Genomic DNA, 25,592 nt, shown 5'->3' with positions numbered 1-25,592 from the left:
CCGGGCCACGCGTGAGACCGCACCCTGGGCCTGGGGTGACCCATTGGGGGAAGGAAGTGGGCCTGGGCCTGGGTGTGAAAGGACGAGGCCAAGCCCTGTCCGCAGGGGCGTCAGCCCAGACGCGGGGTCCGGGGAGCTGTGCCCAGTGAAGTCCAGAGCGCCCCACGCCGTATTCCCTGTGCCTCAGCCTCACAGAAAAACTGCTCTTCCCCGGACATGAGTGATGTTGGCTGCATGTGAGGAGGAAATCGATGTTATTAAGTAAATTCGTATTAAGGTATGAGTGAATGGTTATTCTGCAGCCGTCTTAAATATATTCACAGTTTTAACAGAGGAGGCCAATTAGCCCTTGTAAATCTGCAGGCTGGAAGCTCTCCGGGATAATGAAGTGGAGTGTCAGGCTCCGGGTCGTGGAGTGGGAATTTACGAGCCACTGGCGGCCCCGGAGCCGCACGGCCTCCCCCCCAGGGGCCTCCCGAGCTCCCCACGGGCTGCTCCGGTTGGGTGGGGCATAGCCATGAGGTCATTCGTGTCCCCCTTTGCTCTTTTCCAGCCAAGAAGTATAAAAAAGTCACCGGCAAGGAGATCTACTCGGACACGCTGGAGAGCACGCCCATGCTGGAGAAGGAGAAGTTCCCGCAGGACTACTTCCCCGAGGTGGGTCCCCGGCCACCCGCAGCCGCTGACGGTTCCTTTCCAGAGCGCCTCAGGAGTGGTGGGATGGAGGAGCTCACGGCCTCGTATTTCGGGGCGGGGGGTCGCATCCCAGCTGCCCACGTGTCCAGCAGGTGGTCTTGGAGGTCCTGAGGCCCCCGTGGGTCCATCTGGGGGGTCCGAGGTGGGGCTGAGAACCTGTCGTGTCTGTCGTTACATGACCCACCAAGTACTCTAACCATCATTTCCAGGCAAAGGGGCCTTCCCCACACGAGGTAGGAAAATACCAGTTCACTGGGGCCCGGAGAGGCGGCGGCCTCCCAGCAAACATTAGAGGGCGCGGGTGGACCCGGCCAGTGAGGCTGCGGCGTGCGTGCGGCTGGGGCGCGGGGGCAGGGCTCCCCTCTGCCGGGGTGCTGGCTGGGCCCCTCGCCGTCTCACAGGCAAAGCCTCGGGGGGCAGCCCGCGAGAGGCACAGCCGCACACGGGAGCCGAGGGCGCCCTCCCCGGGTCCTGGGGTGCTGACGCCACAGAGCTCAGGCGCTCAGGGACAGCGCGGCTCCTAACCTCCTGCCGCGCAGACGCAATGACCAGGACGTGCGGATCTGTTTCCACTGGGGTTTCGTGCATTTTTGTGTCGTTCTGCTGTTGGTGCGCAGTCGTTACGCTGCACGGATCATCTTAAACTCCGTGACCGCTAATCCCGTGTGATTCACGCGTCGACCCAGAGCAAGCAGCTCACCGTGCCCTCTGTGGTCTGTGAAATCACGGCGAAGCATGCCCGAAGCGTGGGGACGGGGTGTCGACACGCCTGCACGGCCCAGCTCCCCGCCAGCGGAGGTCGGCCCTGCGCAAGAAGGATCGCCCACCAGGTCCCCTCTGTGGAGCACCGCCCACCTCCGCGGAGACGCCCACCCGCATTGGAGCTGATTTCCAGCAAGGCCACAACTGTATTAACTAGTTTACGACGCCAGCCCGGGGTGAAGGAATTGTGGCCGCCGCGGTGAAGGATGGGTGCGCTTGTCACGCCGGGCGCAGCTTCCTCATCCCTTGTCCCTGAGCCAAGGACGTGGTGTCGGGGCCGGCCTCTGTCCCGGCTGCCCCAGCCCCCGCTGGCCCCTGCTCCTCCTGAGCTTGTGGCGTGGCCGGAAGGCTCTGGAAGCAGCTGACTGAACCCTGGCAGTCTTCCCTGAACTTCGGCCCCGGCTGCTGTCCCCTGGGAGGCGCTGGGGGCCACAGAGAGTGACCGTGGGCCCTAGTGGAGGCGGTGGGCTGCAGAGCCGGTGGCAGGGCCGCTGCGGGTTTCTGGCCGTGGGCAGCCGGGAGAGCGAGCTCTAACTGGTGCTCGGGGAGGTTTGGGAGCAGGTCTCCCTGCGTCTTCTCCACGGAGGGTGTCCCATGGCACCCAGTGGCTGAGAAGCCCCTGGGCCCCACTCAGCTGCCTCTCCCGCTGTTCTGTCAGCCTGAGCGACTGCAGCAGAGATCTGGGGTCACCTGGCTCCTGCGCCCTGGCCCAGAGCACATCCCAGTCGGGGGGGCACCGCCTGGAGCCTGGCAGCCGGTGGCATGGGCCCCCGCAAGGAGTGGACACGGTGGGGGGTGTACCTGGGAGAGGCAGGACTCTGGGGGTCCCTGGCGGTGACCACATGAGGGCAGGTGGGGGATGTCTGAGGCCGCCCCCGGCCGTGCTGTCTACTGACGGCGTCTGCCTGTGCCCAGGCTGTGCACTGGCACCTGCTGAGGAGTGAGGGGCCCCCGCGTGGGAGAGCCACACACCTCCGTGTGCGCGGGGGAGCCAGGGGCGCCTGGTGCAGCGGGGCCTTGGTGTCTGCTGCACGGCGCACACTCGCTCCAAGGGCAGGACAGGCCCTGATCACCCATGCATGGCGGACACTTGGCCGCACTGCTCACCTCCCAGGTCGCTCTTCCTCCTGCCCCTGCGCCCCCCCCCCCCCGCACACCTGTGTCCTCGTCCTTGGAGCCCAGGTCCTTGGAGGTGCCCGGAGTCAGGCTCGGTCAGCCGTGAGCTGTGATGCGCCCAGAGAAGAGGCCTCTGACGGCCCCGCGTCCCCCTGGTGCCAGAGGAGGACAGAGCAGGGCAGGGCCCCAAGCAGGATGCCCCGCAGGGGAGCGGGAGCCCGCTGAGCCCCCGGCACAGACGCTCTGTCCGTCCTGCAGGGCAGCGGGCCTCCTGGGGGCTCCTGGCTCCCCGGCCCTCAGGCTGTCTCCTGGGCCGGCACGTAGAGACTGGCCCCCTAGACCGCAGCCCACGGGGGCCACACCGCCTGGCCCGGGTCCCAACTCTTCCCTCCACGCCCAGGCCGTGTGGGTGAGAGGCATGGGGCTGGCGCGTGGGTGGGTCCCCACAAAGTCCGGGGCTTGGGCTGTGGTGTCCTGCCTCCTGCACATGTGTCCGGGCAGCCACCCCCGGGGGCCTCCGTCTGAGGCCAGTGCGCCGTCCCCTCTGAGGTGCTGGTGGCTCTGCGGGGGTGACGGCCGGCGGCTGCCTCCCTCCTGTGGGAGAAGTGGGGGGTCCGAGCCCCAGCACCCGCGCAGTCCCGGCTGCAGGGTGACCGCCGTCCATCCGCAGGCAAGGGAAGGTTTTCTAGCAGGAGAGGCGGGGTGTCGCGGGGCAGACGCCAGTCTGTGCTGGAGAGCAGCGGGGTCGCCCTCCCTGTTGGCTGGACGTGATGTTGCTGCGGTAGAGATGGCGCCTGGTCCCCGCGGCCTGGGCACGTGCGCGTGTGGCGAGGGGCCGTGGCGAAACTAAGACAAGGAGACACCTAGTTAGACACCGGTGACGTGTTTCTCGGGTGCCTCCGTGGGGCCCGTGGCGGGGGCTGCAGGGGCGCGTGCCCGCCCGGCGCCAGCCCTGCTCTCGTGCCTCCGAGCCAATCCTTGAGCTGGATTTGCACGCGTTTTGGGGGAGGGAATTATTCTAAGCCCGATTTCTCTTCTTTTATTGCCATCACTTACGGATAATCTAAATGTAATTACCATGATGGAGCCATAATGCAATTCCAAATAATTACAGCCCACTGCATCTAAAACTAACAAAACTTTCCCTGCTGATTTATGGGCGCGTTGGGCTCGGCATGAATTTCAAATGCTGCCTCTGGGAGCAGCACTCCAGATAATGGGAGACCATTTTTAAAAAGCAGATTTGTGTAGTCGATCGGGGCCGAGGCGTTTTTTCCTCTTGCCCGTGGTGAGAAATTGGTTGTTACCATAGATCACGGGGACCGCTCCGAGCTCTTATGAAAGATGGATTAATTCCACTAATGCTCCAAAGCGGGCCTCTCACGGGCAAGGCTGCGCGCCGGTAACCTGCCCGCAGCCTCCCTTTCTCCGCGCTGATTTATGCCGCCCTTTAGTGGATGAACCGTCCTGCGTTTGCCATCCATCTGCTGGCTAAAGGAATCCTATTAACAGGGGGTCTGAGCAGGGACTTAATATTGCAAGGTGAGCGATGTGGCTGTGCCCCTGCCCGCATGACGTGCTTTCGTTCTGTGGCGACAGCCTCTCTGCAGGCGGGGCAGGACCCTGCCACGGCCCCTGCGCCCGCTCACCAGCAGGTCTCAGCAGGAAGATGGGATGAAACAGGCCGGCGGACGTTGGAGGGACCCCACAGCCTGGGACCGAGGCACCCGGTTCCCGGGTGCAGGACAGCTGTGGGCCTGTGTGCGTGTGCATGTAGTGTTTCCACTACAGGCCTGTGAGGGAGGCCCCTCTGGGCGGGCACACGCACCTTTGGGTGATTGGGTGCGTCCCTGGCCACGGCCTGGCCCGGCGTGGCCCAGGTGAGCGACCCCGCTCGCGCCTGTCAGGGCCTCAGGGAGAGTCCGGTCCTGGCCCTTCCTTCCGGGAGCCGGTGCTCTCGGCAGCTGACGGGCCGCGATGCAGCAGCGCTTGCCGTGACCGCCCGCCTGGCCCTCGGGGGCAGGGGGTCTCGGGAAGGACCTGCTGCAGCCCGGCTGCCCGAGGACAGGTCAGGGTGTCACAGGCTGGGGCCCCGCTTTTTCATCCTGTGCAGTCACTCAGAAATGCAGCCTAGACACGTTTGTAATTGTGTTGACGAAGTTACTTCAAAAATAGTATATTTTGTGCAAGCATTTAGTTAAAATAGTTATTCTGCTAAACTTTTTTTTTGTTTTTGAGATTTACTTGCAGCGTAGTTAAAAATCTGAAACCTGGTTAAGGATCTGAAGTTATAGCGATCACAAATCAACGTTGTATAAAAAAGTAATACGTTGCATCCTGTTTTATGTGTGTGTTCTGTTAGTAACGTTAATGCTCCATCGTTGTGGACAATTTAAACACCTAGAGAAAGGTACACACGTGCAGTGTTGAAGGGACGCGTACACGCGTACATATACGGAGAGACCTTTGTTACCACAAAACTGAAAATTGGGAACAATAATTAAATTTTGGTTAATTAGATTAAATTCACAAATGCCTTCCATTTTTAACGGAAGTGAAACCAGTGGCTGTCATGTTAAATTCAGCTTGGGGTCTCAGCAGCAGGGCTCGGCACCCGGTGGGGACGCGGACTCTCCTGCTGTGCATCAGTCCCGGGCTTGCTGCTCCTCTGGGCGCGGGGTGGGCTCCCGTCTCCCCCCACACCCACCTGGGTCCCATGGGCACAGTCGGGGAGCAGAGGCCCAGGCTCCGGAGCGTATGTGCCGGCACCTGCAAAGCGTCGCTGGGTCTGCGTGAGAAGAGGGAAGACACGGCTCAGGGCCGGGAGTGGGTGTTCGGCTCAGCCTGGCGAGGGTGGCGGTGGCAGCAGCAGCGGGGAGGGTGCTGCGCACTGGACACTTGGCACTGGGGGCTCCAGGGCTGCGGGGCCGCACGGGAGGGGCCTCCAGGGTTGGCACCTGGAGGTCGTGGGGACCTTGAGGACACCCCCAGCAGGGCGTCACCACAGGAACCACCGGCTCCTCAGGGACACGGTTGCCGTGTCGTGGCCCAGCTGGCCGCGGCTCCCGTGTGGGGCAGCGTGACACTCCCCCGAGCCGGCCGTCATGAGCGTGCACGACGGGGCGGTCACCGCGCTGCTCGGGGGCCCGTGAGCGCCTGGCGGCAAGCAGCCCCCAGTGGGTGTGGCTGTGGGGTCCCCCTCTCGGCCCCGGGACCAGCAAGCGGGAGCCTTCTCCCGGCGTCCAGACACAGGCGGCTCTCGGGCTCGCGCGGCGGGGCCTTCGTGGAGGCCGCGGGCAGCCGTCCTCTGCTCCTCTGCTCGGCGGCGCCTCACCCCTGGCGGCCTGGAGTCAGCGCTGCCTCCCCTCCCGCGTGGCTGAGCGTGGGGCCCGGCCGGCCTTCCGTGGGACGCTCTGCCCTTCCCCGGCGCTCGCTCCGCGTCTTCCTGCAGGAGCCTGCAGCGCCAAGAGGAGCAGTTTGCCTGGCTGGGGAGGCGCCTTGGGTGTCCCCAGGTGTGAGGGGGGCTCCGTCCCCTTCCTCTGTTACGCTCGCTCACTTGTGCGACCCGCTTGTTTTTCAGTGCAAATGGTCGAGAAAAGGCTTCGTCCGGACAAGATGGTGCGTGGCGGACTGGTACGTGTACCTGGTGCTGTTTATCCCCGTTCGTAAACCTCGGAATGTTTTCCCTGGCTGTGGAGCCGCCCGGCAGCGTGGGCGCATGTGCCATCAGAAGCCGCCCTGACGTCAGCGCCCCGGCCGCCCCCACACTTCAGCCCGCGCTGTTCACGGAGGCTCCGTGTGATGCAGGGTCCCTGAGGCCGGTGGGCAGCCCCCGAGGCCGACCCTTGGGCCTGGTCTCCGCCGGCGCGGCCCCACCCCTGCTGCCACAGCTTTCCTAACGAGCTGCCAGGGACCACGGGTCTTAGGGTCCTAGTGCCAGTGGGTCCCGGGAGTGGCCAGCTGAGCGCACGCCCAGGCGGGGTGGGGGCACTGGGTGCCTGCTGGGTGTCCCGTCCCGCGTGGGCCCTCAGCCACCCCTGCAGTCGGCACCATGCCTTCCCCGGGGCCCTCGGGGCGGCTCCCCTCCTCCCCCCCTCTCCCTCCACTGCCTCCTCCTCCTCCCTCCTCTCTCCTCTTTTCCTTCCTCCTCCCTCCTCCTGGGGCTTGAGGAAAGTTCCTGCAATCATGTCACATCTTTTCCTTGACAGGAAACAGCCCCTTCTCAGTTGGCGGGACGTTATTTAGAGACTGGCCCTGAGGTCGCATGCGTCCCCCTCTGATCCGGCAGGGGACGTGCTCTGGGTCGACCCAGGTGGCTGAGGAGGACCGGGAGTGGGTGCAGGAGGTGCTCCCCTCTGCGACCCCCGGGCCCCGGCCCCACATCTCCGCAGGGACCTGGGCCACGCCAGGCGCCCCTGCAGCCCCAGCCCTTTGTCACCGTTTCCTTCTCTCTCCGCAGTGCCTTTGACTTGGTCAACATCCATCTTTTTCATGATGCTTCCAATTTGGTTGCTTGGGAGACGAGCCCTTCGGTGTATTCGGGCATCCGACACAAGGCCCTGGGCTACGTGCTGGACAGGTAGGTGCCGGACATGCCCCCGCCCCTCCTCCAAGGACGCTGGCTCTTTCTCTGTTAACTCACTTGTTTTTTTTCTACTTGCCAAAATACAAAACTTGCCAAAATACAGTGCAATACAAAAATGTTGCCCCAAATCCTGGCCCCCGTCTCACAGCTTGAGCAGACCCTGCCAGACGGACCCGGAGGTGGGTGGGTGGGTGGTCTTAGTTTCTCTCCCACGTCGTGGGGAAGGTAAGAGGACGTCCGCAGATGTCAGCTGAAGCGTTACGTGTCGGCCGAGGGCTCAGAGACGCCGTGGCCTGCGCTCTGCTGGCCATAGACGGGCCTCCCGTGGCCCTGGTACGTGCGCCGCTCCGGGTGCTGCTGGGCTCCGGCTCCCCTGGCTCTGCCCCCTGCGGCCCGGGCCCTGCCCGCCCCCGGCCCCCGCTCTCCCTCCTGCTGGTTTTCAGGGCCTCGTACCCTGGACCCGGGAGGCCCACCAGCTGCCTGTGACCCTGCTGTGTGACCTTCCGCAGGGTTGGGGCTGGCAGGCGTCTGGGCAGGAAAGGCCGCCCCTTGCACCCCGACTGACAGGGTACGTGTGGTCCTGGCCCAGCGTCCCCCTGGGTTTGCAGGTGGACCTCTCGCTTAGGCTCAGCCTGGCAGCCTGCGTCTGTGGGGCTGTGCTGCCCGGACCTCAGACCCACGCCCTCCCCTACCAGCTTCCTCCGCCTGCATGATGCCAGTGACCCACTTTACCTTGCAAGAGCTGTCACTGCTGGCAGGGTCTCCCCACATCTGCCCAGGCAATCTCAAATTTCTTGGGGTCTTTGCCACCCCCCACCTCTGCATCTGTGCAAGGGCACGGAGTTAACGCATCCGCATAAACGTGCCAAGGACTAGACTCTGACCTCTGACCCCTCCTCCTGCACCCAGCACCCCCCGCCCCCGGCCCCCAGCTCAGCCCTGGCCCTGGCCTGCATGGGGCCTCACCTGACACATGCATGGTCCTTCCAGATCGCTCACAGGGTCCAGCGGGGACATGCTCTGGACAGGGAGCTGGAAGGTGTGGGACAGTGGCCGTCCATTCACCTCCAGGGACCTTACCTGTCTAGGCACCCTGGTCCCGTTGCCACCTGCCGGCCTGCACAGAGGAGCCACGACTGTGGGACGCAGGGTCTGGTTGCTGCTGCTGCTGCTGGTCCTGCTCGCTGAGGGCCTGGCCTTCAACCCAGAACAGGTTCTGTGTTGGCTGCTCTTTGGGGGGGCCTCCCAGACCCAGGCTGGGCGGCTCTCGGAGCTGGGCCCCATGCACAGAGCGCCCGAGCCAACCTGAGGTCCGGGCATGCGGGGTGGGGCCTGGCGCCGCATCCCAGCTGCATCCCCATGTGCCGGCCCATGACCACCCGCGGCGGGGTTCCCCGCCCCCGGCTCTCTCCCAGGCCCACTCTGGAGGGCCCCCAACGTGCCAGCCTCAGCAGTGCCGTGTCTGTGCCGTGAGAATGCCGGCACCACCCAGGCAGGTTGAAACACTCGGGCGGGCACTGACCTGCTGGCGCCTGGCCGTCTAGTCGCAGAAGCGAAAACGACAGGGACGTGCAGGTGCGTCCGGTCAGGGGAGCAGCGCTCTGGCGGGGGCTCGGCACGAAGGGGCCGGGGGCCGCTCCCTGCTGCGGGCCGCTTGCCTGCGGTGCTGTGGGTGCAGCAGTGAGCCCCGGCCCGGGAGCCGGGCTGGTCCAGGCACAGCCATGTGTGGCCCTCCTGGCCTGACGGGCTCTGTGTTGGCTGCACCCACGCGCCGGGACCTCCCGCGGCGTCTGGGGGCCGAGACATATCCCCGAACAATCTGGTCCTGGGGCCTGTAGTCAGGTTGTCACCGGGCTCTGCCCTTAAATGTGTCATTGCCCCAGACCGCGTTCCTCTACGGCCTCCAGGAAAGCAGCCTTTGGGTTTCGGGGCACTTTTCTGCGACTTTGCATTCCCATGAATCGCTTCTGTGGGGAGCTCAGCCAGCCGCAGATCCGGACCTCCGGCGTGCAGGGCCGGGCCGCCCGGCACAAAGGGCAGCTCTGTAGCCGCGGTGAATAACGGGCCCTCCTTTCATCGGGGCGGCTAACCTTTTGGCAGCCACCAGCAGACTGCATTCTGCTCTGCCGATTGGGAAGACAATGCCACGCTGGCCCTTTGAATGGACGCTGCCACCAACAGTGCCCCATTCACGGCGTTGGGAACCTCTGGGAGCATTGTCCGCCGCGCTCTGTGGGGACGCGGGGAGACGGCAAGGAGGCTCCTGAGAGGGGTGCCTGCCTTGTCCCGGCGTCGTGTCCCCGTGGCGTCGGCCGGGCAGAGGTGGCACAGCAGCCTGGCGCCCCGGCCCCCAGCGCCAGGGGTGGGAAGCCCGGGTGGAAACTGAGGCACCTGGTGCTGCCTGCGCAACTTCTCTGTAAATCTCAGTTTATTCCAAAATAAAAACTTTAACAAAACTGAAGAGACAAACTCTTCGGAGGTGTGTAACCCCCGAGCGGTGCCAGCCGTGGGCGCCAGGGAGCACTCGTGCGGGATGTGGCCCTTGGGCCGACGCTGGCCGCAGCCTGGGACCCCTGGGAAGGAATCCCGTCGAGACTTCCGAGGGTGACCCTGTGTTAACAAAGCGCAGCCTGTGGGGTCCTCTGGGCTTTATTACAAATAATCATCTCCGTGTTTTTTGTGCAGTTCACAAATGTTTTGCTTTTAACCTCAAGAGACGTTAGAGACGGCGACCCCTGGTTAACAGGGAGTGCAGGTCTGGGAGGCCTGTGTGCACCCTGGGGCCCATCCTCCCCGGAGCACCTCACCTCCGTGCCGCCCTGGGGACGGGTCGGTGCGCCTCCCGCACACACGGGCGAGCACTTGGGGAGCGTCCTGGGGTGGAAGAGGAACAGACCTCGGAGCACCGTCCTCCCTGAGCCGCCAGCGCCAGAACTTCCTGACGTCTCCCCAAGCTTTCGGCCGTGAAATGAGATTTTTTTCCACAAGTGACAGGGCTCTTCTGTCTCCTCTTTGAAACGTGGCCTGGCCTAGTTCAACAGAACATTCTACATTACAACTGTGAAATCTTGGCATGAAGCGCCCCGTTGTCCCCCCATTATTTTCTCAGAAATACAGTCCATTGTCCCGGCGCTCAAGTTAATTTGATCAACATTGGGACATTTAACTTTTATGTCCAGGCAAAAGAGCTGTTTCATGCTCATTTTGGGCATTCAAAGGAAATGATTGCCAGAAAAATAATGTTGCTCGGAACAATTGGGAGCAATTAGTTTCCCAGGGAGAGGCGACGTGATGCGCCCCGCCGCCCCGCTCCCTTTGTGGCCTCCCGGGCGGCCATCACTCAGCTGTCAGCTGCTCAAAGACCCCTCAACCTAAACGTTTCTCTTCAGGCCGTTCCCAGAACTCGCTTGGCTGTTCAGCGGGCAGAAGAAAAGCCTTTGCGTCTCTAGGCAAAGGCGAGCACGGCTAAAGACCTGGGTCATTCGGGACACCCCCTCCGCGTGGCCAGGCGCAGAGCTGCCTCCCGCGACCTGGTTCCCTGCTCCGAGTGCCCAGGGAGGCCTGGAGCCTGGAGGTCGCGGTGGCCGCTGTCGCGTGGGTGTGACGCGGCGTGGAGGCCGGGCTGCAGGGGACAGCGCCCTCGACCCCGCCCAGCCCGTAGGCCCTGGGCCGCTGCGTGCTCACGGCGCGGGGTAGGAACACGCCCAGTGAGGACGCGTGAAGTCCAGTTGCAGGCCCAGCAGAATGAGCTCGGTGTCCCTTACGTCTCAGACAGTCACCGTGGTCTGTGATCTGTCCTTTATTTTACTTCACTGAAAACAAATCCCAGCGTCCAGAAGAGCATACAAGACGCCAAGGACAGCGCGCGCCCTGCCCCGGCTCGGCCACTTCTGGTGTCTCCATGTGGCTCATGCGTCCTCAGCCCTCCTTTCCTGACACTTGTGTGGGTGCCGCCACCCCTTGTCTGTGTGTCCTGTGCACACCCATGCAGGCCTTGGCTGCACACGTTTGCGCCATGTGCACCTCCACACGTGGAAGCATCTGGAAGCACCTCAGCCGCATGTGCCGAGCGTCGCCAGGGCATTCTGCACGGAGCCTCCATCCAGCTTCCGCTCCGGGCCTCGTCACGCCGGGCCTTGCTGCCTCCGCACTCAACCACTACTGTTGGCGTTTGGCTTGTTCTCCGTGTTTGCCAACAGGATGACATCTCGAGCTGCGGCCGGGCCTCCTGCGGGCGTCCTAGGCGTGGCTCGCAATTCCCCGTGCTCGTGCTCGTTGCACTTGCTGGTGGCGAAGGCCTCCGAGGCACACTCGGCTCTCCCAAACTGGCTCTCGTTTGTCCCGACGGACACTCAAGATCTCCTGTGCCGATGGTCTGGTTCGTGGTTCGTGGCGGCATTTGAGCGGCTCGAGAGGTGGTTCTCAGCGCAGAAAATGGGTGTGACAATGAGAATCGCTGCGGGAGCCTGAGCAGGAGCCCCGCCCGAGGCTCACAGCGAGCGGGAGGCCGCCCTGCAGCTCTGCCCCCCGGAGAGGCTGCTGCTGGGGACAGCGGGCAGGAGGACCAAGGACTTGATCACTGGGAAATCCTGGCGTGAGGGGCCCCGTCGCAGTGGCGGCGAGGACACGGAGGCCCGGGGGGGGGGGGGGCTGCGACCAACACCCTGAGGCTCAGGTTGTCTCATCATCTCAGGCTGCTATGCAAAGTGCCACAGACCCATGGCTGCAACGACACGTTCACTGCTCGCAGCCTCGAGAGCCTGTGCCAGCTGCCTGGGTCCTGGTGAGGAGCCGCTGCCTGGCGGGCACGCGGCTACCTGGCCGCTGTGTCTGCACGAGGAGGAGAACACACTGGTGTCTGCTCCCCAGGGCGCCCCACCCTTCAGACCCTATCTCACCTTCGTCACCCCCAATGCTGTGACTGGCCCATGGCCAACCGCAGGGGCATCAGGTCCTCGACCTGAGAATCTGGGGGAGGGACACAGACCCGGGCTCAGCAGGGCCTCAGGGCCTCATGCTAACAGAGACGAGAGGCGGGTTTTGGAAGCCTGGTGATAGTTCACGGGGGCGGGAATAGGGAACAGGTAGCAGGAAAGAGCGGACTTTGTGATTCCAGTATCGCCAGTGAGAGCGCGAGTTGTGCTGTGGCTGCTCCAGCCCATCCCATGCCTGCAACAGGGATTGTGGGCCACCTGGGCCTCCAGCACCAGTGGCTGCCCTCGAACCAGGGACACGCTGAGGCCCACAGCCAGCTCTCCGAGGGCTACCTGCTGTCCCTGCCACAGCTCCCTGGGGCCGAGCCATGGAGCTCCCCACCTTGGGGCCCTTGGGTGCCAGGGCCTCCGTCCACTAGGCCCGCCAGATGCCCTGTCCTGGGGAGGGCTGGTCAGCAGCTGTCACCGTGCCCCTCGGGCAGGTGTGTTGTTGGGGCATTGCCTGATGCCAAAGGGGCCGTTGAGGCCTGTGGGTGCCCTGACGGCACGGGCCCTTCAAACACCCCGTCATCCACCTGTGAGATTTTCTGTCTGCCTCAGGGCCTTGTACGCAAACCTCTGCAGGCTCCCTGGTGGTGGCACGTGTCCTGTCCGGGCAACTGTCCTCCTGAGGGCTGCTGACCCCATACACACCCCGTATGTGCCCTGTATGTGCCCCACACGTGCCCCACACACGTCCCACATGCCCATGGAGGTCGTGGAAAATCATTGTCCGTCACTAGAAGGGAAAACAGATTGGTCTGCTCAGTAAGAGCAGCTTAGACGTCTGTGCAGCAAACTGCAGAAGCTCCGCCCTGAGTGGGAGCCTCCGGGTGGGTGTTGTGGCTGCTTAGAACCGCGTGAGCAGGGGCTGCGGTCCGTGTGGATCTGGGAACGAGTGCAGATGCTGGCCACCCCGTGCCGTGTGTGATCCCTGCGTGTGCCGTAGATGAAAGGAGGAAGCCAGTGGAGAGAGCCCGCGGTCTGGACCCACTGGCGTCCTGCCTCCTTTCCAGACCGTGCCAGATTCTCGGGGTGACACGAGTCTGTGCGCCCCCCGTGCTGTCGGTGCAACGTGCCTAGGGCCACCAGCCGTGGCACCAGTGTCCCTCAGTGGGAGCCCGACTCCCTCAGGGGACGTCGCCTCCATGCTCGGAGGACGGCCGCGGCCTGTCCCTGGGGACGTGCGTGGCCCCTGCTGAGTGGCCTCCGGGACACGGCACATGTCAGCGTGGCTTGTCACGTAATGGAATCGCCTGTCAAAACACGACGAGACTCTGTTTTCAAGGCCTAAAAAATTGATTTTTATGGCTCTTCTTGTAATTCTCTTTTTGAATTAGGCGCATGATATTGATGTGGGCCTACTTTTTAATCATAATAGCGTCTGACAAGGTAATTAATTTTAAAACAACTTTTTTCTGTTGGTCCAAATGGCACTCTATTGAAATTAAAAGTGAGTGCCGAGGGCAGCGGGCCTGGCACTCAGGTGATTGCCTCGCCCTGACAGCCCCTCCGTCTTGCCGCGACCTTTGGAGGCGGGGGAGGGGGGAGGGGGAGGGGCGGGGGGGGGGGGGGGCGGGGGGGGGAGGGGCGGGGTTATTAGTGAGCGCGGGCCCTTACGCCAGCGGGAGCGGCGGGAACCCGGTCAGCAGTGGGGCACCCGCGCGTCCCCGGGGGCAGGGGGCGGGGGGGGCGGGGGGGGCGGGGGCGCCCCGGGCAGGCCCCTTCCTGAAGCCCGTCCCGTCGGGGGTCGGACCTGGGCGCGGTGGGCGTCGCGGGGGCGGACTGAGCGCTCCCCCTGCAGCCCGCGCGGCGGGCGCCCCGCTCCTGCCACGGCCCTTCGGACGCCCGCGGGCCCCGGGGCCGGGAGGGGCTCCACGTGGCTCCCGGGGAAGGGAGCGGGCGGGAGCGGGCGGGAGCGGGCGGGAACCGGCGGGAGCGCCCCCCCTCGGCGGCGGGCACCTGCGCGGCCTGCGTGGTTCCCCGGAGCCCCTTGGAGCCCCGCCCCGCCCCCGGCCTCGAGCCCCGCCCCCGGAGCCCCGCCCCGCCCCCGGCCTCGGAGCCCCGCCCCTTGGAGCCCCGCCCCCGGCCTCGAGCCCCGCCCCCGGAGCCCCGCCCCGCCCCCGGCCTCGGAGCCCCGCCCCCTGGAGCCCAGCCCCGCCCCCGGCCTCGGAGCCCCGCCCCCGGAACCTCGCCCCGCCCCGCCCCCTGGAGCCCCGCCCCCTTGGCCTGAAGCGAGGCCTCGGGTGGGGGCTCCTTGACTTCCAGGTGTCGCGGGTGCGGCCCGCCGTGCCCCCCAGCGGGCGCGATCCGGAGTGTCGCTGTGCTTTAGTTTTTCTCAAAAATACCTGAAAAGAGAGTGAAGAGAAACGCACTCGAGAAGCGTGAGGCCGCGGGGAGGACGTGGGCGGCCAGGCCGAATGGCCCCGGGGCCCAGGCGGCGCTGCGGGGGGGGCCCCCCCGGGTCGCACCTGCTCCGGCGCCGGCGGGACCTGCCTGCGGTGGTCGGAGGTGGTCGGCGGTCGGGGAGCCGCGAGCCCCCGCTGGGGCCGCCCGCCGGGACGCCTGCCCCGCCACAGCCTGGGAGGTGCCCGCGGGACTCCCCCCCCCACCCCCGCACCCGCAGCGCCCGCACCACCTGCAGCACCAGCACCACCCACACCACCTGCAGCGCCCGCACCACCTGCAGCACCAGCACCACCCACACCACCAGCACCACCCACACCACCAGCACCACCCGCAGCACCAGCACCACCCACACCACCTGCAGCGCCCGCACCACCTGCAGCACCAGCACCACCCACACCACCAGCACCACCCGCAGCACCAGCACCACCCGCAGCACTAGCACCACCCACACCACCTGCAGCACCAGCACCACCTGCAGCACCAGCACCACCCACACCACCAGCACCACCCACACCACCAGCACCACCCACACCACCAGCACCACCCGCAGCACCAGCACCACCCGCAGCACTAGCACCACCCGCACCACCTGCAGCACCAGCACCACCCACACCACCAGCACCACCTGCAGCACCAGCACCACCCACACCACCAGCACCACCCGCCGCGTGCCAGCCTCTGGGCGGAGGCGCCCTCCCTCCTGCAGGCGCACTCCAGGCCTCCTCCTTCCCCGGGGCCCTGTGCTGCGGGCCTGGACCCCCACATGTCCTGCTGCCCACGCTCGAGGGGCCTCCCCAGGCGCCTGCACGGTCCCCCACAGGCTTGGTTTCCAAGGATGTGTAACGGCAGAAGCAGCCGTGGCCCCCTGAGGATGGGAGAGGAGGGGGGCTGCCTGCGGACAGCCCCGAGCGGGGAGGCCACATCCCATGCGGGCAAGGGCAGTCCTGGCCCCTCAGCACCCGCAGGTCCTCTCCCAGAGCGCTACTTCCTCACTAGGAAGGGGGCCCACTGGCTGCACCCTCGGGGTCTCTTCAGTCCCCCACCGGCTGCACCCTCTGCAGTCTCTTGAGTGTGTCCTTTTGTTTTCAAATGTGTGCATAAGTGGAAAGTTACTCCAATTAGAAGGGAAAACAGGATATTTTGTGCAACACAACTAGATGATACGGCTAAGATGGGAGCAGGGGGATCCCTGGGGGGCTCAGTGGTTCGGTGCCTGCCTTGGGCCCAGGGTGCAATCCTGGGGTCCCGGGATCAAGTCCCGCATCAGGCTCCCTGCAGGGAGCCTGCTTCTCCTTCTGCCTGTGGCTCTGCCTCTCTCTCTCTATGTCTATCATAAATAAATCTTTTGAAAAAAAAAAAAAGATGGGAGCAGAACACGAAGGTAGCTGAGCTGGTCTTAGAGGAATCGTCAGCGGGAAGGGCGTCCGTGTGGAAAGTCGCATTGATTGCAGGCGTGCGGGGCAGGGCCTGGGGCCACATGATTTGGGGGATTCTGTGTTCCATGAAGTGACGGAAGAGGATTGAATGTTTAACAAACAGCGGTCGATCAATGGGCGGGAAAATCGATACCCTGAGATCCCGACTTCACACCGTGATTCCAGACAGATTAAAGGCTAACTGGAGAGGGAAGAAGGGGAGCCCTGCCCGGCCCGGACAGGACGCACGGCCAGGGGCCTGCTCGCCGCCCCCAAGGGGCAGACCCTCCGTTGCAGCTGGAGGCCCCGTGAACATCCCAGAGACCAGCCAGGGACCGAGGGTGGGTTCTCACCAGTTACCTGGAGGCTCCTGGGATTCAAACAGAAAGTGGAGAGAATCCGAAAGGATAAACAGAAATAAGAACAGAAGACGCACGTTCCACGGGTACCTGACCAGGCAGCGTCCTTGCGAGGCCCAGGGGGCCAGGGCACAGACTCCAGCACAAGCGTAGCTCGTTTCCGGGGACGGGACAGGTCAATGGTGTCAACAAATTCACTGTGCGCTGTCAGAGGTCTGGGAGCCACCAGGATGCCAGGACCCCACGTGCCTTGCCGCCCTCCAGTGCTAGGAGGGCAGCAGCCACGGCCTGCGGAGACCCTGTGACCCAGGAGAACGCTGCGGAGCCAGGCGGCGGCACGTGGTCCTGTGCCTGGTCCCTTCTTCTGTTTCCCAAGCTAATGCATCGAGTGAGGAGGTCACGGTGGCAAGTGGTGCCCAAGGCAGGGGGACAGTCCAGGCAGGGGGACGCGGAGCCCCAGCATGACGTCTGGCTGGCCCAGGCACTGCTGGCAGCGGAGAGGCGTTACTGGAGGGAGTTTCCGAATTAACATGGCAGAGACTGTGCCCCTGGCCTCTGCCTGCCTGATGACATCGGATTTTAGCCCATTTGGGATGCGCCCTCCACCCTGCGCCCCGGGCCCGCAGCCCCGTCCCAGCAAGTGCGTGAGTGGAGCCACGGCCGGGCAGCGGCGCGGGGGCCTTGCTCCCTGCCCGTCCCTCCCTCCAAGCCAGGCGCTCCGCTCCCCTCCGCTGCTCGTCCGGTTGGCGCTCTGCTCTGCGTCAGGAGTGAACGGTGGTGGTCGGTGGTCGTTATCGCTGCTGCTGCTCGCTGGGGACGCGCGGAGGGAGCAGTCTTCGTGCCGCCGTGAGGGGCCTCCCGGCTGACGCCGTGGCTGTCGCACACTTGTTGTGTGTGTGTTTCTGGAAAGCGAGGAAGTGGACTGTGGTCGACTTAAAATAGGTGAAAAAATTGTTTCCAAGCGAGCAGTGCCACACTTTTTTTAAAAAGATGCAGCTGCTGTGCTTTACACGTTTGAAACCTGGAAATGGGGATGATGTGCGAACACTTCCAGAGCGAGCACAAGCGTGCAACCCGCCTGGGAGGAGCCGTGGAGGTGCCGGGTGGAGGCCCCGGCCCACGTCCTTCCCCCGAGTCCCCAGCCCCGGCCCTCACTGCTCCCCACGCCAGCTGCCCCTCCCACCAGGTGCCGTTTCCACGTGTGAAGACGCGCTGGCAGCACACGCGTGTCGGTGCAGAGGGAGCTGCGCTTGTCTGCTGGGCACGTGGCGTGGTCCCCGTGCCATTTGGGGGTGTGCGGGAGGGCGTGCGAGGGGCACGTGGTGGAGAGAGCGGCTGGCCTGGTGTGGCGGTAACGTGGTGTCCTTCTCTCCTCCCAGAATCATCGACCAACGATTCGAGAAAGTGTCCTACTTTGTGTTTGGCGATTTCAACTTCCGGCTGGACTCCAAGTCCGTGGTGGAGGTAGGCACCTGCTCCCCGCCTCGTGGGGGGCCTTGGCCGAGGTCGGGTCTTAGCGGGAGCTGCAGAGGCGGGTGCGCCCCCCGCAGGCGAGCTCAGCCCCGCCGCGCTCACTGCTTGTATGTAAGGCAAACGTCCCCAGTAAAGATGTTTTACTGTTGAAGGGGGGCTGTTGCTGGACACAGAAATGGACGGGGTCCTGCAGGCCTCCGCAGCTGCTGTCCCCCCGGGACATGACATCCTGCCGTAAAGGTTCTGTCCTCAGCTGTAGAGCCTTGGAGATGCCGCTGGGGGCGGGGCGGGGCCGGTGGCAGGCCCATTGCTTCCCGTTGCCCACACTGTAAACCAGTCCTTCTCTTCCACTTAAAATCTCACAGGTGCTGCTCTATCCGGGGGCTTGGAGGCTGTGTCCCGTGTCCCCAGGTACACCCACAGGGCCCCTGGCGGGATGCCCGGTGGACAGGTGCAGATAGAAAGCCTCAGCCCTGCCTGGTCCCAGCCACGTGACCTCGAGTGTCACCTCCGCAGTCGGGAGGGGAGGCTGTGGCTCTGGCTCGGGGCCGAGGTTCTGGCGTGCGCCCCGGCAGCAGTGACCGCAGCCCCACACCCGCTGCAGCAGAGGGGAGACCCAGCCCCCGCCGCCGCACTGCCCAGGAGGCCGACAGCCCACCCCAGGCCAGCCTTCCGGGGCCTGCCCAGCGTGCGGCGCGCCCCGGGTGGAGACATGGGGGCCTCCAGGCGATTACCTTCCCTCCACGTCCGCTGCACAGAGCAGCCGCACGGTGGTTGTCCGTTCTCTGAGACGCCGTTCTGTAAAGTCAGGGCTGCCCATCGTTCCAGAGATGACGAATGTGTTGAAATTCTCTTCTTTGTGATTAACGTGGCGGCACCCCGCGGGGCGGGCCCACAGAGCTACCTGTGGACACACCCGGACATCACCGAGTGCCGGGAGGGTGTGCGGCCCTGGCGCTGCAGGACGCCGGCTGCCGGACTCGACTGCTCTGGGCGGATGCACGGATGCCTTTCCCCTGCCCTGTGGCCTCAGCAGCGTGGGGCCCCTGCACACAGGTGGTCACAGCCGGCGGGAGGGGCCGTCTTGTGAACTGGGGACAGCTCCTGAGAGCGGACACTTTCTTGTCGAGATCTCTGCAGACCTTCGTGAATCTTCAGGCTGCACGTGGCCTGGAACGTTCCAGATCAGTGAGCACCAACATCTGACGGGCTGCCTGGTTTAATGACAGCCTCCCCCCACTTCCTGCAGGAAATAAAGGAGGATCTTCCCTCTGATGACATTGCCGTCAAAACTGCCTGACGCAGGGAAGCATTATTTGAAATGCTGTTTTCGGGCTGGGGCTCCGTCAGTAGCTGATTTTCAGAAGTGGAACTGCCCATGCCTGCTGCTCGTGGGGCCCGTGGGGTCCTCATCTACTGTTGGCCGGGCTGGCCCTGTGGCCCCAGTAGCTCAGGGTTCTGCCCCCCCTGCCCTGGGGCAGTGGACTGGGGCGCAGCTGCACTGAGCAGACTCAGGGAGGTCAGCCGCCTGCACTTCTGGAGCGCTGACGGGGAGAAGCTCCAGTCCCGTGTCCTGTGCGCCTGTGACGTCAGGTGCAAAGTCCTGGGGGGAATCAGCGTGCACGTGTATGGCTCCCCCTTCAAGGAGCTCGGTTAACACTGAACGTTTTTACGTGTGCCCCCAGGTCCTTGTTGACTGCTCTGCTAGAAGGCCCCACGGCGATGGTGTTGGGAGGCACCAGGGGCCTGTAGGCACCTGGACGTCCTGGGACCCGAGGCCTGAACCACAGGGGGGCCAAGAGCAGGGACAGGGACACCCAGGATGCACAGTGGGGAGATGGACAGGGAGGGTGCAGGGCGGCCTCAGAAGGTCACAGGGGTCGTGGGGCTCATTGGTGGCCCCAGTGCACCTCTAGCTTATTGTCATCATGTGGCCTGTCCCAACCCCTGTCCTCACCGTCCGCTCACGGGGACCCCAGCCACTGGCCTTGGAGCCCGTCCCAAATCCAGCCTGGTTTAATCTCGAGGTCCTTAACTAATTATACCTATAAAGACCCTACTTCCAAATAAGGTCACGTTCTGAGGTCTGGGTGGACACCAATTTTGAGGGACACTCCTCGGCCCGACAGCGCGGAACAGAACAGCACGTCCGCCTCACTTGATGGACTGATCACTAACGTAGTAAACGCTTCTTGGAAGAGGTTTACCTAAAAATAAGGTGCGCTGAAAAAGAACACACTTGTTTCCTTGGCGGTTAATTTAGTGGTGCTGGTTAAGCTGTCTTCAGTCACCAAATTTTAAAATACCACGTAGGTACCTCTTTGAGGAAAATCGGGATCTGCTAATGGCCTGGCCTGGCTTTTTAAAAGGGATTTTAACTGCAAAAACAAGTGACAGCAGTTTTGTGGGAACCCTGAGTGTGTGAGTCCGCCAGAGCCAACCTCGAGCAGACGGGCGAGGAGGGGCGTCCAGGAGTCCGGCCTCCGCAAATGCAGATTCAGGCCCCGCGCTCTGAGGGGCGGCTCTCGCTGGGCCTCTGACCCACTTCACTGCTTCTGATTGTCGTGCAAAGCAACTGTGTGGTGAGGATGTGACGGGAGGGACCGGTGAGCACCGCCGCTGCTTCCTGTCACGGGGAGCTTGTTAGAAATGTTCATCCCCGGGGTCCGTGGGGAGAAGCACTTTACGTTGAGCCTCGGGCATCGGGCGTCACATGAAGCACCACGCCCCGGGCCGGGCCGCGGGCCCCGCAGGTCACACCCAGGCGCCCACTGGGCTTGCACCGCTGAGCCGGGGCTTCCCCCGGGACGCGGAGGCAGCGGCCGGCATCCCCCCGGGCTGAGTGCGCCGGGCGGCCCCCTTACAGAGCACGCGGGAGGCCTGCCCACGTCACTAGGCTGGGGGCCGCGGGGTCCTGTGGGCGCCCGTCTTGGCTGCGCTGCTTCCTGCCGCCTGCCACGTAGTTCGTCTCCTGTCTTTGCAGCGGCAGGTGTCAGGAGGGACCCCGGGTCACCCCCGGGAGGACAGAGCTAGTGCTTTGTTTTCAGCAGCCTGCACGGGTGGGTCCGTCTCACAGACGCCGTGGGCAGGTTGGATGCTGTGATCTTGCTCAGTTTCCAGCCGCTGCTCTAGAGCTGGTGTCTCTTCCCCATTTGCCCAGCGAGTGTTTCCTATGTGGGGCCTGCTCTGCACCCCTGGGTGGACGCAGAGCCCATCCCCCCGGGGCGATGACCCGGCTGCCGGGAGAGCCGTGGGGGTGCATCTGCCCAGCAAGTGGGATGGACCCGGGCCCTGGGCGGCCTGTGGGCCGAGTCCTGCACCTTGTCACTCCTTCCTGCTGGGCTTCCGTCCATTCCGTGACCCCCGGAGTCTGAAAAGCAACCTGAGAGCAGAGTCCTCCAGGGCGTCTGTGTTTCCCGCGACCCTGTTCCAGAAGCACCTGCCTTCCGCAGGAAAGCCCTATTCCGGATGCATCCGTGTCTGGACCGTCATGTCAGCTCGGGGCCTGCAGGGCATGTTTGGGAATGGGGTCTCCTGTAGGCGAGGCCTGGCTGGGAGCCGTGGGGTCCTGTTGGGGTCTCAGGTGTCCTCCAGGAGTGTCAGTGAGATCGGCAGTGTAGACAGGACAGAGGTGCGGCCCCAGGCGGGCCCCCGGGTGTGCGCAGCCAGGAGGAGGGGGCCTGGATGAGCACAGGCGTCCTCTGCCCACCTACCAGCCGGGGCTCAGAGTGCTCTCTGCACGTCTGCCGTGCCGCGGAGGTGAGTGGGGGACTGGCCTCTCCTTCCAAACCACAGCAGGGCCCAGGAAGGACACGGGTCAGAGGGAAGCCCAGAGGGGCTTGACCCACGCTGCCCACACCGGCCTTGGTCTGAGCCTGGCACTGTCCCTCCTCCTCCTCCCGGGGTGGACAGGCAGACGGTCAGCAGGGACCCCTCTTACAACAGCCATCTGTGGACACCCAGATTCAGTGCTTGTGAACGGGGTCCTGGGGTGGGAGAAGGCCGTGCGGCCTCGGCCCTGGCTCTGGAGGAGGTCTGAGCCCTCAGCTCAGGCACAGCGGCCCCCGCGTGTTTTCAGATGGCCCGAGGTCAGCGCGGCTGGTGAGCAGGAGCGCCCTGGACGGTGCGCGGCGGTGAGTGCTCCGGAGGCCTAGGGAGGCGTCGGGCGGGGGGATGCCCCTCCTGCCAGAGCGTGCACGGTCCGTCTGTCCGCTGGGCAGGGCTCTTCCTCTGGAACGTGCCCTTCGAAGCCGACGCTGGCCTTGGCGTGGGCTCCGCTGCCGATCGCGCACCTGGAGCGGCAAGGTCAGCCTCCTGGGCCCGGGACGAGGGCGCTCCTCGCCGTCCTCCTGGGCGCCGCTGTCGCGCACACTGGCCAGAGTCATCAGAGGTTAATTAAATCTGCCTCCGAAACAATGAGGGGCCAGTGAGCGGCTTGCGGCCCCCGTGAAGTACAGGCAGCGATTGTCCCTCCCGCGGGGGAGGCGGGGGGGGGTCTCCGAGGGGGGGCAGGCCCCTAGCTCTGGGCCGTGAAACCTTGCCATTTGCAGGGTGGGAAGGGAACAGGGTCCCCCGAGTGCAGCGTGAGAGGACACAGCCCCCCAGGACTCGGCAGATTCCCATCTCCGAGGCGACCCCTGCAGCGAGCTCGCAGGGCACGACTGAGGAGACGGTGCCGTGTCCAGGCTGGGCTCTGCCGAAGCCGTAGTTAAAACACGAGTCAGACACGACCGTCACGTGCCCTCCGAGGGGCCGTGCGTCATGAAGCTGGTTATTAACGCAGCCTCCAGCTCAGCCCTGCTGGCGGCATCGCTCAGAGGGTATGTTTTATGCCTTGCGCAGTGGCAACTGGCAGCTGGGACACTCAGCTGGCCGCAGTGACAAAGAGTGACAGCAGTGCCAGGCGCTCCCGTCTCTGCGAGGCCCGGCCGCGCGTCCACCTGCCGTCCTTCATCCCTGACAGCGATGGTGATGGATGTGTTTTTGGAGGCTGGCGGCTGTTTTGAAAACCAGTTGCCAGTCACTGACACGTGTGCGTGCGCTCAGGTGCCAGGTGGGCCTGTGGGGACACGGGCCCCACGAGGACCCTTCTGGGAGGGGCGCCCCCAGGCTAACAGCGTGGCCTTGGAAGGGGCGGGAGAGAAGCACAGCAGTGCGCCCCCCGCCCCTCGACAGCACCGAGGACCACAGCCAATGAGAGTGGTGCGGCCGGTGGCCCGAGCCCTGTCCCCCGACGCAGACCTTCCCGTGGGGTGCTCCGGCGTCCCGGGGAGGCGCTCCCGCTCGGCCTGGGGGGCCCTGTCACAGCCGGTGCCAGCTCCCCAGGAGCCCCTCCAGGGCCGCCCGCCGGGAGAGTCGCTGTGCCCCCGCCCCCGAGTGCCGGTGGAGTGCTGGCTTGCAGTTGGTCTGCGCTTAGCTTGCTGGTCTCAGCCCCAGCCGCACCCCTGCACCCCAGAGCCTCGGCCACTGACACGGTGCCCACGGGCCCCCCTGGGCCCCCCGCAGCCCCCAGGAGCGGGTCGGTGTCTGCCGCGGCTGTGGCCGCCCGGTGCCCAGGAGACGCCACAGGGATACATCTGGAGAAAGCCTCGTTGGGAATGGAGCCTCCGGGACGGTGGGGGCTTCAGTGTGCCGCCCGCCCCGTGCCCTCCCTGGGTCGCTGGCAAACGCTAGTGCTCCCGAGGGTGTCTCCTCTGAGTTAGGAGCGTAGACCGGGCTGCGGGGTCTCCTCGGCTCCGGGCATCACTTGTGTCAGCAGTGGCTGAGCCCGGAGCCTGTGCGGGGGGCGGTGGCTGCATCACTCAGCTTACTCGTGTGGCCTTTTAAGGTCTTGTTTTTTTTTTTTTTTAAAGATTTTACTTATTTATTCATTAGAGACACAGAGAGACTGAGGCAGAGACACAGGCAGAGGAGCAGGCTCCACACAGGGAGCCGGATGTGGGACTCCATCCCAGGACCCAGGGGGCACGCCCGGGGCTGAAGGCGGCGCTAACCACCGAGCCACGAGCCACCCGGGCTGCCCTAAGGTCTTGTTTTAAAACAGCAGGTTTACTCATTTAAATCGTTAAATTTATTTAACGAGTGTTTCAGAAAAAAAGACCTTCGTTTGATCTGTTTTGATGTGGGGCCTGTGGCATTAAACTAAAACTACGATGTTAAACTTAATTATGACGATTCTGGGTGTCACGTGAGGGGATTTTCTCCCAGAAGGTTTGTCTTACAAATTAGCTCATATTTCCAGCGGGAAGATTGATGTCACAATAATTATTCCCGTGATCATACAAAAAAGACTTTCCCCGTCAGTGGCCTCCTGTTGTGGGAACTTGATTTTCTGACTTGTGGTCAGGCCCGTGCTCCCGGATCTCTCACACCTTGTTCTGCGCGTCCTGCTGGGTGGTGCTTTGACACTGCTTTGCTCCCGCTTGGGGTCAGCACAGCCCGTGGGGACGTCAGCCAGCCGGGCTGGTGGGAGGAGGTGCCCCAGCCCCTGCTCCTCCCAGGTCGAGCCTGGTGTGTCCGTGGAAGCCCGGGGCTCTCGAGACCACACCTGGAGCACGTCCCGTGTCCCCAGCCAGGGCCTCATCCCGGGGGAGCCGTCCTGGCCTGAGAAGAGCCCACTCGGCTCCCTTCCAGAACGCCGGCTGAGTGGTCCACGCGGGCTCACAAGCACCGTGGGGCTGGCCCAGGGCACCCGCGCGTGGGCGCTGCTGCTGCTTCCTTGGTGCCCGCCCTTGTGGCCGGGCTGGTCGGGAGTCGGCCGAGCCGTCCTGGGAGAGGAGATGAAAGGGTCTTTATGGGGTGTTGTTGTTCTGGATGAACAGTGCACAGTCTGAAACAGAGGGGGAAGGTGCCTTCACCGCTGACATAAGCCCCATAACGGCGCCTCCTCAGGACCCGCCAGCAGCTCCCCGTGTCCCCGGGCACAGTGGCGGGGCCCTCGCTCCCGTGGCGTCAGCACGTTGGGGTCCTCAGAGGCGGTGTTTCCCCAACACTAAGGGGCCTCTTTGCTGCTGGGAGTGCAGGGGTTTGGTGGGAAAACCTTTGAAAGAGCTCGCTGGAGGGTCTTTGGGAAGTCCACGTGCACGGGACGGGGACCGTTTGGGACCATTCCTTTCCCGGGAGAGGACGAGCCCCGAGCTGCTCTCCCCTGGAAGCTGCCTTCCGGCCCCATCCGGGACTGTTCTGTTTGTCCGTGCAGACCTGATCCTACAACCCCAGGGGTCAGCTCCAGGACATGGCCGTCCACGGCCCTGGTCCTGCCGCCCTCCCCCACTACCACAGTGCTCGCTGCCCCCCAGGAGCCGTGCACCTGTGCGAGGAGGCGTGCACGTGCGTGCAGGTGCCAGTGTGTGTGTACACGAGTGGTGCGCAGCGTATGCACCTGTGTGTGCATCAGACACACGTGCTGCTCGTGTGCACACGTGTGCACTGACGTGACCTGAACCCACGCCGTGTAGACGCGTGTACATCTGCTGTCCGTGTACACGGTTGTGCTCACGTGGGACAGGGAAGGAGCTGAGACGTCTGCCAGAATTCATGCCGCTGTCCCAGGCCGGGCGTGCACGGTGTGTCCTTGCTGTTCGGGGCGGCAGGCCTCCCGGTCTTGTGCGGCAGCCGTGTCCCCGGGGCTGAGCCCCCTCCGCTGCAGGTGCCCCTCGGCCACCCCGGCTGTGGGGCAGCATGAGCCCGCCCCCAGGGGGACGGAGAAGTGGATGGTCGGCGGCTGAGGCGCCCTTTCCCAGCACTGTCCCCAGATGCTCAGGCTACCAGGGACCCAGGCGCATACTACAGCCACCGGTTTCCA

General features: G+C 64.4%; 1 protein-coding gene across 2 annotated transcripts in view; it reads left to right on the top strand.

Moving 5' to 3' along the window:
* INPP5A (inositol polyphosphate-5-phosphatase A) overlaps positions 1–25,592 on the top strand; it is a 160,014-nt gene that overhangs the window by 108,014 nt on the left and 26,408 nt on the right. For both annotated transcript variants that reach the window (XM_041743652.1, XM_041743653.1), the window contains exons 6-9: positions 554–657; positions 6,155–6,207; positions 7,034–7,153; positions 17,695–17,779. In XM_041743652.1, coding sequence (XP_041599586.1) covers positions 554–657; positions 6,155–6,207; positions 7,034–7,153; positions 17,695–17,779 — 362 coding nt within the window. The remainder of the gene's footprint in view (positions 1–553; positions 658–6,154; positions 6,208–7,033; positions 7,154–17,694; positions 17,780–25,592) is intronic.

This window comes from Vulpes lagopus, chromosome 2 (genome assembly GCF_018345385.1).
Source record: "Vulpes lagopus strain Blue_001 chromosome 2, ASM1834538v1, whole genome shotgun sequence".
NCBI classification, from domain to species: domain Eukaryota; kingdom Metazoa; phylum Chordata; class Mammalia; order Carnivora; family Canidae; genus Vulpes; species Vulpes lagopus.
This window is presented reverse-complemented; position numbering and strand designations above follow the sequence as displayed.